The sequence below is a fragment of the Opisthorchis viverrini genome, assembly GCF_000715545.1.
Source record: "Opisthorchis viverrini unplaced genomic scaffold opera_v5_29, whole genome shotgun sequence".
In the NCBI taxonomy this organism is placed as follows: domain Eukaryota; kingdom Metazoa; phylum Platyhelminthes; class Trematoda; order Opisthorchiida; family Opisthorchiidae; genus Opisthorchis; species Opisthorchis viverrini.
This window is the reverse complement of record NW_008751685.1, coordinates 220,620-234,299: the sequence shown is the minus strand read 5'-3', so window position 1 is coordinate 234,299 and position 13,680 is coordinate 220,620. Positions and strand designations below refer to the sequence as shown.

General features: G+C 44.7%; 2 protein-coding genes across 2 annotated transcripts; one reads left to right on the top strand and one right to left on the bottom strand.

Moving 5' to 3' along the window:
• Positions 1-2,868: 2,868 nt before the first annotated feature.
• Positions 2,869-5,901, bottom strand: T265_02375 (hypothetical protein; the record flags this gene model as incomplete). The annotated part of the gene is made up of 2 exons (XM_009166608.1): positions 2,869-2,935; positions 5,732-5,901. The coding sequence occupies 2 exons, from the start codon at positions 5,899-5,901 to the stop codon at positions 2,869-2,871; spliced, it is 237 nt and encodes a 78-aa protein (XP_009164872.1).
• Positions 5,902-7,217: 1,316 nt separating this feature from the next.
• T265_02374 (hypothetical protein) lies at positions 7,218-7,601 on the top strand (the record flags this gene model as incomplete). Its single annotated transcript, XM_009166607.1, has 3 exons — positions 7,218-7,289; positions 7,330-7,431; positions 7,473-7,601. 3 exons carry the CDS (start codon positions 7,218-7,220, stop codon positions 7,599-7,601), a joined length of 303 nt encoding a protein of 100 aa, XP_009164871.1.
• Positions 7,602-13,680: the final 6,079 nt, after the last annotated feature.

Sequence of the window (13,680 nt, the reverse complement as noted above, 5' to 3'; positions counted from 1 at the left end):
GTTGTTCAGCCAGTGGCTTCGGTTTGGGTTCGCTTAGAGGAATATTTGCCTATGATTTTTGTGTTTTTGGGCACCGGACATTTGTTTTCCAGTTTTCCTGATGAACAGTGATACTGCTGCTTATTTTGATCATGGGGTTGGGAGAAAAAGTTTTTCCAAAACCTTAATTCTCTTGTCTTAATACCATTCCACCTGGTTTTGTGGCACCTTTCCTATCAGGATAATAAATAAATTCATGTTATAAAACAGGATTTGATGCTCCGAAAACTACATTTTATCTACCGTAAATTTTCTGCATCTGCAGTTGCTTTTTCTAAAGCCCCTTCCTTAAACTGGGGACGATCAGGCGATGAGTGTTCTGAGTCTCCTGGTAGTAGCAGCTTGTTCATCTTTTGCTCGTTTCTAATCCGCACGGGATGGAGAAGGAGCTCGATCAGATAGATAGCCCTCTGACTTTCAGTGCAGGTAGTTTACTGGGTGGATATCCCATTTGTCGAGCTATTTTCTGCTTCGGGCTGTTTTCTGACGCGTTGCCAATCGGATGTTCCAATCAGATCCGGATAACGCTGAGAAGACACTAATGATGAAATATAAGAATTTTTCGTGCTGTCAAAGGCAGTCTCCGAGTTGTAAGACAGTATGGATCACACGGTAGCAGTATATACCCTGCCCCTGCTAAACGTGCTGACATTATATCCAAATCATATGTATCGGAGGTTCACAAATGTCACTGCAGCCTCCCCGTTTTTTCGCCAGTTCATTGGGCTTATACAGCTTCTCAGGCGAATAAATTTATTTACTACATCTATCGGCTGGTTTACAGGTACGGGGCTTCAGTTTCCTCCCACCCAGTTTTGCAGTAGCACACTGCAGGTGTGAAACCCGTGTCGTAAAAAAATTGTCCAGCTGTAACACTCTTCCGGTGCCTAGCTGCCATGCCACCCGAAGGAAGCACGAGGGCTGGGATACTGCCGGGTTACCCAAGTCTAGACAGGGGAAGTCGAGAGGCAGAGATCGGATTCGAACCACGGACCCTCCAGTCAGTAAATTCGCGCTCTAACCACTTGAACCATCTCGCCCGTATCAAATCGAATGACATAATTTACAAAGGTACTAAAATGACTTCGATATATGAAAAGTGTGACTCGAGGAGAGTAATATCCTCCGCATGCTCACTGTCTGCGAGGGGATGCCCCAGGGGTGTCAGAGGCATGCATAAGCGGCCGTTTCTAGTGTACCCGAACGGAAGCTTACTCTAGACCGATACACATTCTCACGGGTCGGCGGATAGTGTTTTCAATGGAGATCAATTTAGCTCCGGTAGTGGAGTTCTTTTGGAAAGATTGAATGGTCATGTTAATGGTAACATCCTGTGCTTAGTTCACATTGTGATCGAACGATATTTCATTATGAAATTGAAATTTTGAGTTTAGAGCAATTCTTCTGCTACACGAAACCAGGTATTTAGTCGGCCTTCGAATGCAGGGCTTTCACAAGAACGGCCGATTTGATCAAGTCTCGCTTGTGGTCCTTATGTGTTGGACCGCTCTGTGATCCAGCGGGTCGTTGTAGTACTTAACTCTGTATCAAATCAATGACATAATTTACAAAGGTACTAAAATGACTTCGATATATGAAAAGTGTGACTCGAGGAGAGTAATATCCTCCGCATGCTCACTGTCTGCGAGGGGATGCCCCAGGGGTGTCAGAGGCATGCATAAGCGGCCGTTTCTAGTGTACCCGAACGGAAGCTTACTCTAGACCGATACACATTCTCACGGGTCGGCGGATAGTGTTTTCAATGGAGATCAATTTAGCTCCGGTAGTGGAGTTCTTTTGGAAAGATTGAATGGTCATGTTAATGGTAACATCCTGTGCTTAGTTCACATTGTGATCGAACGATATTTCATTATGAAATTGAAATTTTGAGTTTAGAGCAATTCTTCTGCTACACGAAACCAGGTATTTAGTCGGCCTTCGAATGCAGGGCTTTCACAAGAACGGCCGATTTGATCAAGTCTCGCTTGTGGTCCTTATGTGTTGGACCGCTCTGTGATCCAGCGGGTCGTTGTAGTACTTAACTCTGGCCACAGCGTCGCTGTAGCAGCTGTCCGTCAGGAAGTAGGTGTAAAATCGCCAACTAAATATCGAAGACCAAACACGGAGCTATTCCGCTAAACAGATCAGCCAGACATATCGTCATCATCATCATTGTCAGCTGTAAGAACCGTGTACTGGTCGTACGCTGGTTGTAGCTGCCACAGTTTCGTTCACTGATGATGGGGGGGGGTAGGTAGCTGCGCATTGCACGCGCGAGCTGGTAAATTGGTGCATAAATNTGCCAGTGGGTTGTCACGCGGTGGGCGGGGGGTTGGAAAAGGAGCTATGCATTGAAGGCAATAGCTTTGATGCATGAGCGCCATTGTGGGCGCGACTGGGTCATGTCTGATAATGTCTCTAGCCATTGATGTGGCCCGTCTCGGGGTCCCCATCCAGGAAGACGGCAGTGACCAGCGCAGCTGAGTTTGCTGGTAATGGCTGCCAAGTCATTGTTTGACCGCCAGACATATTGGGATTCTGCCTAGTCCGTGGTGTGTCGGGCTACCGAAAACGACTAAGTAGTCACGTGTATTAGCATACCATTAAGCGGTTCAAATAACGAAAGCCGCGAAAGGGGGATTCAGTATCAACGGGGCGAGATGGCTCAGTTGTTAGAGCGCGAATTTACTGGACGGAAGGTCCGCGGTTCGAACCCGACTACCCCTATCTAGACTTGGGCGACCTGGGAGTATCCCATCCCTCATACGTCCTTCGGGTGGCATGGCAGCTAGGCGCCGAAAGGTGTTATAGATGAATGATTTATTTGATTTATTTATTCATGGTGTCAACAGTTAGATAGCTTAGGTGATTCGCAGTTTCTTTCCGTGTCTTCCTTCTAGATAAGGGTGAATGTGGATCCACGTTAATGGAATACGGAGGGTAGATTTTACTGGACGGAAGGTCCGCGGTTCGAACCCGACTACCCCTATCTAGACTTGGGCGACCTGGGAGTATCCCATCCATCCCTCATACTTCGGGTGGCATGGCAGCTAGGCGCCGAAAGGTGTTATAGATGAATGATTTATTTGATTTATTTATTCATGGTGTCAACAGTTAGATAGCTTAGGTGATTCGCAGTTTCTTTCCGTGTCTTCCTTCTAGATAAGGGTGAATGTGGATCCACGTTAATGGAATACGGAGTGTTGCTATCACAAACCTGCGTATCTTCTGTGACCCGAAGTCTTTACGTCCACCTGGACCGAATATTACTTGTCCATCGATGCACACAGGACGATTGACGAAGTTAACTGTTCTTCATTCATGAGCTTGTTCAGCCGTCTGCTTGCCCAATAAGTGGAAGACAACTATGATGGTTTCAAAAATGCCTTTTATCCAGTCATGTGTAGATTGTAGCTCGTAAGTATTAGATCATATAGAGTTGCTGAAACTGTGCGATCAGGTGTGAAAATGGGCAAGGTACGGAACCTGTAGAATCTGAGTCCCCTTACCCCACAAATGTGATGGATGAGTCTCCCAAAGAGCACTATTTAGATTCTTCCGCACATAATCGGCATGAAAGATCTACCTGTAGTCTTAGACAGAATCTGCTTCCTGTTCGCAAATGATGTTCGTCATCAGTGATCAATGATTCCTAAATGATATTTTCATCTGGCTTTACCATCTGCCATCCACCACCTCCCATGAGTGGCCGCTTGTCAAATGATACAAGCTGTAACGAACGTAGCTGTTTCGCTGAACTACTCGGAAGCGGTGATTGATCGGATTTTCTCAGCACTGACTCAGTGCACAATAGTGTCCTGCAAAACACAAAGAGCGTTTTTCGTACTCAATACGGCTGTTACGAGTTGTCATTTCTATGTTTCTATTACACTCTGTGTTTGTCCGTCTAAACATGAGCTTCAAGATCAAGGCGCTGGACGAGCAAAATGTTTACTTAGAGAGGTTGAAACGATTGAGAAGCAATTTGATTGCCGTACACAGGATGGAAAACGGCACACTGTTTTTAAAAAGAGTGGTTGTAGGAGAGATATACAGTGATATGGTGAAATACCGCCGCATAATACACACAGTCTCTCATGTAGTATCTGATATCACAATGAGTTGTAATTCGCTTAGCTCCTAAGAGAGCATCGACTGGCTTTTTGGTAGGATTCTCTCCAGATATCGTCTAACCTCAGTGATGGCATGCACAACAAAAACGCCTTTTTCCGAGCGCTTTTTGTCGCCTAAAGCGTATTGTGTCTTATCTGAACTTTGCATGACCAACTCTACACACAGTGGCTACGAGTCTGTTGTTGTGCGTGTCGCTCCGTCAGTGTCAACTGACTTTTTTCCCTCGGACCAACTTCTGCGAAGCGAAGCTGACCTACTTATGAATGACTGTTTTCCCGGCGAAGCCATTGTAACCGAAGCTGAAATCTTCCATGAACAGGCCTTAACACGCTGTGGGATCGCCTATAGAACCCCCTCCGTTTCCCTGGATTACCCTTGGGTTTGAATTTAAAGGCATAGTACAAGTTACAGTTCGTTATCGTCTGAGTTACGTGTATCTGTTTCGTTAGATTTTGGTGATGCTAATCTGCCGAAAAGTAGATCTGCGCAAAATCGGAGAACCCAACACCGTCCATGTTTGAGAAGCACCGAAGATAAACGGGTTCAAATCCACTTTTGAGCTGTCCAGTCACATCCTTGGTTCTCCCAAGGGCATCCACTCTTGGGAATTGAGGAGGTATCGTAACCTCAACGTAATGACAAATATGTAAATTGCGTTTTATCTAAAAGAGATTGTATGTATTACTTAGGAGTTTTAAAACGTCACAGCAACCTCAGACAGACAGAAGTAAGTTCCAGCGCTTACTTTATAAATCCAGCAGCTATTTTATGGTGGTACGCAACAAAAATCAGATTGCTATCAAACGCACCGACTTCACTTCTTCAACTGGCATCTGTGCACGAATCGACTTCATGAGTAGTCTGTTGTCTAATGATTTGGTGAGGAATCGCAAGTCGAACGATTGAAATTAAGGGTCAACTCGTTATTTGTTCTGGTGGACCGAGTGCACAAAGTGTGAACGAATTGGTGGCTTCCAAACTGCCGAGCATCTACCCTACTGGACAACCTACCGTTGATGTCATATCAGTTGAACCTGAAAATTACGTGTGATTTTGAAGCATTGCACTTGAATTTTTGGGGCATCGGACTGAGGATGCTGGATTTTCATCAGTGAGCGGGCCGTCCATACATTTGACTTGATTTGGCTGAACTAATACAAACATGTTCTTCCTATAGTCACTGTCTCACTATGTACCATCCACTGCTGCAGAATTCGCCCATGAGAACTAATACAGGGGTTGAAGTCGTTTCTCAGTTCCAAGTATCGGGAATACTCCATCCAGTTATGCCGGCGTCAGTTTACCAATGGCCTTCAGTTGTGCCCAATGACTAATCTGAAATTATGCGTCTACCATCTGTTCCATCATTAGTTCGTTTTTTCCGCATTCACGACTTTACTGTTGAATATTGTGGTGCCATGACCATCACTGTACACACGTTACTCACGTGTACCGATGTTTGCGTCCTCATCTGAAGCCTTCAACTGTAGCACCCCTCCAGTGCCTAGCTGCCATGCCACCCGAAGGAAGCACGAGGGCTGGGATACTGCCAGGTTACCCAAGCCTAGACAGGGGAAGTCGAGTGGCGGAGGTCGGATTCGAACCACGGACCTTCCGGTCAGTAAATTCGCGCTCTAACCACTTGAGCCATCTCGCCGCCTCATCTCCCGTGAACTGAAGAAAGTGGACGGTCTTTATTAGGAACTGCACTAAACTAGATGCACTCATTATGACCGGATTTGGCGCAGAAGTTTAGCTCCCTTTGTTTTTGACTTCTCACCCCTATACATTGGAAAATTCGGATGGCAGCCATTCCTATATGGGCTGGTTCCAACCACAAAATCATGATTGTTCACTGAGACATTTCCATCACAAAACTTTAATGAATCCATGCCTGGACCTCAAAAGCGCTTGTTTCTTTCGTCTTCGGTGCTTCTGTGGTCGTTGCCATCCTTGGTTTGAATGCTAAGTCCGCCACATTAAACTGCTTGTTTAACAGCACCAATCAGTGTTAGTTTCCCCTTACGTTCCCTCAACTACTTTAATCCCCCTTGACCCATGCTCGATGATATAATTCTAACTGTGATTACACCTTGCAGTTGTGTTCCAGGATAAGGTCTTTTTTCTCATCTGTCGGTTTTGGTCCGTATGAGTAGTTGCCTCACTGTCGCGTCATCTCTCTCCGACAACCTTCAATTCTGTACTCTCCGACTAATATAGCATCGTCTTCCTACTTTGCTAACGTCCCAATCCTCGTGAACGAGGACTGCCGTGCTATTCACACAAACATTCAACCATCTAACCCGATTTGGTTTTCTGGTTTGTAATATCCCACTGGTCAATCTACTCACCCCATCTTTGTATCACAGATTGTAGTTTCATGACATATTCAAGACTCGTGTCTTACGGTCTTCGTTATATTTGAAGCTCACATCGCCAGATTTCTTTGTTGACGCATATCCTTTCATCATTCGTTTCTACGCACAAGGGTTTCTGCCCCTTGACGTACCCTTTTTTATAACCACCGGCTGTCAAGTTCCCCTAGGACTATCCTGTTTGTTTTATCGTTTTCTCAAAGACCATTGTCGGGTATCTGTTCTCCATCCCATTGACATTTCCAAGAACATCCAAGGTTGTTTAGCCTTGATGTGTAGCAATTGCGTCTTCTATGAATACCCCATCTACCTAACGAAAGGATTTTGTTTGGATTTTCGATTTCGAATGCGTTGAGTTCCACAGGTACAAAATAGTCCAGTCGTGGCAACTTTCACGCATATCTACGGCTGCGTATGGTCTACCTTTGTGACCTAATTTTTGTATTGCATTCAGCTTACTGCTTGTGTGTATCGTCAGTTGTTGGACCTGTGTTATCCACACACTCTCAATTCACTGAGCTAAAATTCCTGCTCCAGGCTACGTGTGATGATGAGCTTCACTCACGTTCCTCAAAAATCCACTCCTGGTTATTCCCAGTCTTATAAGGTCGTCTTTATCTCGTTACAGCGCCCTGTTTGCTCCACCTAAGGACTAATAACTGCTCAATCATGCCACTGTGCGGAGGTGTTGGTGATGCAAGAACGCCTACGCCAGAGGAGAAGCAAAAGCTAGAAAGTGTGGTAAGTTCTCCATTTACCTCTATCCGTTTTTCTTCCAAAGCTTCACCAATCGTTACACACACATCTTGGCTCGAAACCAGATAGTTTGGAAGTTGTTCAGGTGGCTACCCAAGTCGTATCGGGGACGAATTACTTTGCCAAGGTATGTTTTGTCATCCTAGCGTTGGTTCATTTTTCGCACAGGTTAAGTTGAATGGCGACAACTACGTTCACGCACGTATCTACGAGAAACTACCCTGTCATGGAGGCACCACCGAACTGCACTCGATTCAGAAGGATAAAACACACGCGGACCCGTTGGGCTATTTTTGATTGAGTAATCTAGTCATCATATGTGTCCTTTTCTCCACACCTTTTTTGAAAGTATTTTGGAAGGACATTCCTCCTCTTTGTCGCCATGTTTGTTTTTTTGTTTGCCTGCTTTATCCAGTCCATTCTGTTATCAGACTTTACAACTCACTCTAACATTGAATATACGGGATGATTTTCTGTTGGTTATCGGATTTTGACGAAATATAAATTATGACGAGTTCAAATTTCATTAACGACTGTGGTTTTTGACCTAATGAATACGGAGTTTGAAACCCGACCCAGGACTGCGCAGGACATCGAGCGAGCAACAATTTGGATACCGCCGAAGCTTTTAGCAATCGATCAATCAAACGTACCTCCTACCGAGACTTTTTCCATTGTTATACACTGGGACCCTTGCGACTGGACTCTTCGAAGATGTCGCTTTCGACAGGAGGTGGACGTTTTGTATGTGATCCGTTCTCGTGCTTTGGGATCTAGACTGATTGGGCGTTTGTTCGTTATTCTCAGCTTAGCGACAATTCACGGGGAAACTTGGCTACTTGAAGGCTGTGAACCCGGTAACCGTAGGTCCCAAAAAACCGACACATCCGATTCGAAACACCCAACATAAAGAGTCGGACGCATCAAAGGAATTCTACAGAATGTAGCAGACACATATGGACCGATTTCGTTAATCGGTCATTGATTGAATCAAATGTATTATCATCGAAGACTCTCCTATCGTAATATACAATGCTCCTAATTCACTCAGAGATACTACTGCTGTATAAAATCCTATGGTCACATTTCCTGTATGATTGAATCACAATTCTAAAAATCTGTGACGAGAGAGCGCCAGGTGAATTTCTCGGCATCAAATCATCCACGCTGTTCAACTAGCCGCAGATAAACCCAGGGGGCGAGATGGCTGAGTGACTAGAGCGAATTTACTAACCGGAAGATCCGTGGTCCGAACCCGACCTCTGCCTCTCGACTTCCCCTGTCTAGGCTTGGGCAACCTGGCAGTATCTCAACCCTCGTGCTTCCTTCAGGTGGCATGGCAGCTAGACGCCGAAAGGGTTACAGCTGAACGTTTATTATCTATAGACAGACCAAGGCTGAACACACTTCCGAGGTTACTTGCAACTACTGAACAGTCCATGACCAGTTTCGTGAACGTTTATTATCTATAGACAAACCCAGGCTGAACACACTTCTTCCGAGGCTACTGGCAACTACTGAACAGTCCATGACCAGTTTCACCCTTCTCGGTGCCCATCGGGTAGTCTCATTCCCCGGGCTTCCGTCAACCTCATGTTGTACGTGGACTCAATTCTGGTTTTTGCGACGTTTTTTTTACCTGATGAGCCCCAAGAAGGACAATCTGTAGTGGTCTGTCGCAGAGCTCTCAGCAATCTTATGAGTAACCTGTTCAGTTTAGAGCACGTACCACAATATCTTGAATATCGTACCAGCTGAAACATGAGGCGGCCTGGTTCGGTCCCCTGTCAAAACCGAAATGATATACAAATGTGTGTATTTGTCGAAATTATTAACGTCCATTTTATCAAGAACAAAAAATCACCAATAATATCTGTTCAGGACTGTCTTATCTGTTTCTGTGGCAAGGGGTTTTGAGGACCATACAATATAGTGGAAATACCTTTCTTCAACATTGAATATACCGTTTGATGCTCATCTATCACACGTTAATGACAATGTTTTCCTCCAGGCGAAAACAGCTTTTTCAGTGAAACCCTCTTTTCCACTCGGGTCTGAACACTCAAAGCAGTTTTGTTTTCAACTGCTTTGCTGCTACGGAGCTCAAGTGTACGAGAAACCATTGACAGCCTTTTTCTGATGAAATTCGTCCTTTAGAGAGAATTGTTAAGCTGCTGCCATAAAAAGTCTCCCATATTTATTCAACGCGTCGTGAATTCACTACCATCTTTTGACGATTCTGTCCACTTCCTTCTGCGCGGTAGTCAGCAGTCGGACCTTCTTCATCTTCGGCAATTCACATAGGACTCATGCCGAGGGATTTCTTAGGAACTTACCAAGATGGATTAGCTAGAATTCCATCCACAGGCATTTCCATTCTACCATAGGTGTTGCTCAGTCCAGTCTGTCAGTAGAGAAAAATTCGTCCTCTGCTCATCCCCATCATCAGCGATGCGCGTGTCATCGTTCTTATGCAGATAATATCTCAGCACCGAACATCACTCACTATCGAGGACATTCCGTTTGTGATCGTGGTAATGGTCGGACGTGTGGACATATTCCTTCTGGAGATCAGCTGAATGTTACCGATTAGATAAGAGAACTAACCTTGATAGCAATTAGCACTCACAGTTCTTTACCACTAAACCCAAAGTCATGACAATATTTACAAAAATAGTTTTATCCTTCGAAGGAATACCTTCAGGCAGAAAAAGGGTGATTTTCTCTGCCTTATTTGATATATTTTGGAATCAGCAAATATGCCACTCTGGTGAGACTTCCTGAAGAAACTGGTCAAACCGAGTCCATATGGGGCGATTTATACCTGCTGAGAACTGTCTTCCCAGAGAGGGGCAAACCAAGGAACCACCAGCTAAACTTGTCGTGCTGTTCAGTACCTACTCCGCGAGGTTTATCCTCGCCAGAAAGATCTTAGGGGAACAACCCGAAAAAAAGCAGGAGGCGATTGTACTGGTGTGATTTGGGTTCAAATTTGTACTGCTTCCCGCGACAGAGGTGTGAAGCAAATAGAGTGTTCCTCCAAAACCACAGGCAGTTCAACATTGACTAGCTATGCTGCCTTCCCCAGAGGGGAGACGAGTTAGAAAACACACCTGCAGTGTGTAACAGAATCAGGAGAGCGACATCAGGTCCTTCATCCTTCGTTCCAGGCCAGCTATCTACCAGTGGACCAGACTATGGAGTTACTGATGCCCCTTTAATGTAGAGACCAGGTACTAGGCTATCGAACGGATCCATGTGTTAACTGTATGTCTCACGGGCACAATTCTTGACTGAAAGGCCCAAGGTAGGATACCTAAAACAAAGCCGCTTTCATTTAATTTGCTCTAAATACCGTGGCTTTACCAAACAGAACCCGCTATGCCAAGTCCACATTCGTACACTGTCAAATCCTTCAACAGCTTGTTCCTTCGGACACCATATTAGCACTTCATGTCAAAGTATGTTTTTTTACGGCAAACAGGTGCATGACTTCGAAACATCTCAATACTGCACCCTTTAGATTCCAGATGATTCTGAATCAGCGATCGGGGCAGTGTTGGGACTTGGTCCCACTAAACAGTCATCTTTCTGCTTTTGGTACTCAAGCTTACGCAAGAGCAACGCAACTTGGGAAAATAAGGGACATCTGCTGGTAGCATCGACGTTTGCCTCAACAGAAATGGGCGTTAGAGCAGGAAAAATGCCTTCTTCGGGGGTTGGTTCTGCTTACGAAAAGCCTTGATATCTTGACATCCCTAGGGCAGCCAATCGGACGAGTCGTCGAGAAGCTTGTGTATGAGTGCTTGTCGCACACACAGCTCGCGGTAACGCCTTCAGCTGTGCGCTGACGATCAAATACTTCTGGTCAGTACACGGCTTGGTACCTAGAACATAGATCAACAGCAGACTCATTCGGAAATGAGGAAATCTGCTACCGACTGAAAGCAGAAACTCAAGATTATTGCCCCTTTTAGAGAATGCGGTTTGACTTGAACTTTTCCTTTCATCAAGACTGTGTGGGTCGACAAACTTGGCGTCAATCCATTACCTGTGGCAGACCGCTGTAGCCTGAGGACATCAGTACGAGCTGGGTAAAAACCTGACGCAAGGTAATGAACACAGTGCTGTTTATGAACCCAATCAAGAGAAGACTCTTTCGAAACTTCCCGAATCTGTTCGACCGCTCTAGCGAGAACAAATTGGGACCGAATTTCCTAGAAGTCGGATGTCACAACAGTTATGCCAGAAGAGACCGGTTGGTACAGCATATATAGGTTGCTGAACTATGATTTACTACCCCAAGTTGGGGAGTAACAACGCGGAAGATGGATAAGGCTTTCGTTTCAGAGGAAAGTCAAACTCAACTTTTCCTGGTTTAGATGATTGGTAGGAATGAACTTGAAATTAATGAGGTAAGCAGATGGAAATGCAGCTGTTCATCTATTCTCGGACGGTTGGTCTAGAAAAATGGACCGAACAATTTTGTTGCAACACAGCTCCTTGTGAAAAGATGAAGGCCTGTTGCAGCACAGCTCCTGGTGAAAGGAAGAAGGCTTTCACTGCGGAGTTATTTATTAGAAAATGCCAACTGACCAGCTACAGACTATTGGACAGGGAAGCAAAACTCTCATTTGCATCTTATTTACAAAAACTGGACATCCATCTTCTCCTGAATGCATCTTCTTGATCTTTCTTGGATATTCATTGACTCCAACCATTCATTGCTCAAATTCAAGCAAATGCTACAAAGCGACTCCTCAATTTCCGCAATAAATCTCCCTTTTCAAGAGACGCGAAGCGAATTTACAAGAAGAAAACATACTACTCGCATGCCTCCCCATCAGTAGAATCACCGTTACACTGTTACCACCCAACATGAAGGATGGGACTTAGAAATCACCTTATCCCAATGGAAGGAACGTATGACACGAAGTCTTTTTTCTCAGCTGTGACAATGCTTGTTGAATCTAGTACATCCACAGAAGACGGTGATACTTCGTGGTCAATTTAACAGGACTGTTATGGACAGCATGGAACGAAGAACTCACAATCCAAGGGAATAAGAACGACGTGCGGAAGGCATCATTTTAACAGCACGAGAGCTGTAGCCTCCTGTTCTTATTCTGCACGGTTCAGTACAACATCATGAGGTAGAGCTTAGTGAGAGCCAAGCTGGCTTGTACCTTTGACTTGGTTTTGTAGACCACTATCCGGCAATCGTTGGAACAACTGGGACGATGCTCACGATTTCTGCTGTCAACAGTGGTCATTTTCCTTGACTTTTAATCGGGATGTTGTCCTGCAATCGAAGTCAGTCCATACTGAAAACTCGAGAAGCATCGCACTGTTTTTTCATCTTTATTGTGAATCATCAGCAGTGCACATTTCACAAAATTCCAGGCAGTTTGGAACCCGCGGCCTCCTGGCTAGCAGTCTGAACACTGAGCCATTCAGTCAGTCGGATCTTATCAACTTCTTCTGTGTAATTTAGCAATCTTGAACTCACTAAAACCTGGACTTGCTAAGAACCTTTGGTTTAAGAACTCTGGATTTCTTAAAAAAATATTTCTAATTTGCGTACCACTGAGTAGACTTTCTAAGTGAAACGTGTCCAATCACATCTGTCTTTAACTCAAAGTGCAGTAAAAGTACATATGAATGCTATGGAAAAAAGTTCGCCCCAGTTTTATAAGATTAAGCCAAAAGCTCATGCAAAAAAACATTTCTTTGGCTCATCTTATTTGAAAAGAAGGTTTTCTGAGTCACAGAATCTCAAGATAAAAATCGAGCCTCTCTAACAAATTGGCCATAGTAGCATTCAATACTGGACACTCTAGCAAACATTGGGAAGTCCTTTGGGACAGAAGAAGCGAACGTGTTAGTTAGTGTGAACAGCAGAAAATTAGAAAGTGTTCAGTTTTGTCTTTGCAGATGTACAAACTAAGTTGGATTGTCATTCTCTCCGTTGTCACCTTGTGGAAAACGGGACGTCACCGACCGGCAGTCAAAGTGACGCACTATGTGACATGCTTTAGTCACGTTTGTTTGGTAGATTGGATACTTCCAAAGCGTCTGCGCCTGAGTAAAAGCATCACTGGTGTCCGTCATCAGACCGTTTGCCTCCAATGTCTAATCGCAAGGCGTTTTACTGCAGGGGTGCGAGGAGCACGACATCTTCCATCTCCTTCCAGGTAACAATGTGTCTATCCAAACTTCATCTGTCGTAAAACCTATTGGAAACGGCAGTATGTTTTTGACTGAAGACGGGCCGTAGAAGTGTTGGGTTTCTACTCTTCCTGCTAAGTATTTTAATGTGCAGCAGTCAAGAATTTTCGGAGTTGCCGACATACATTATGGAGCTAACCTGTGGCAT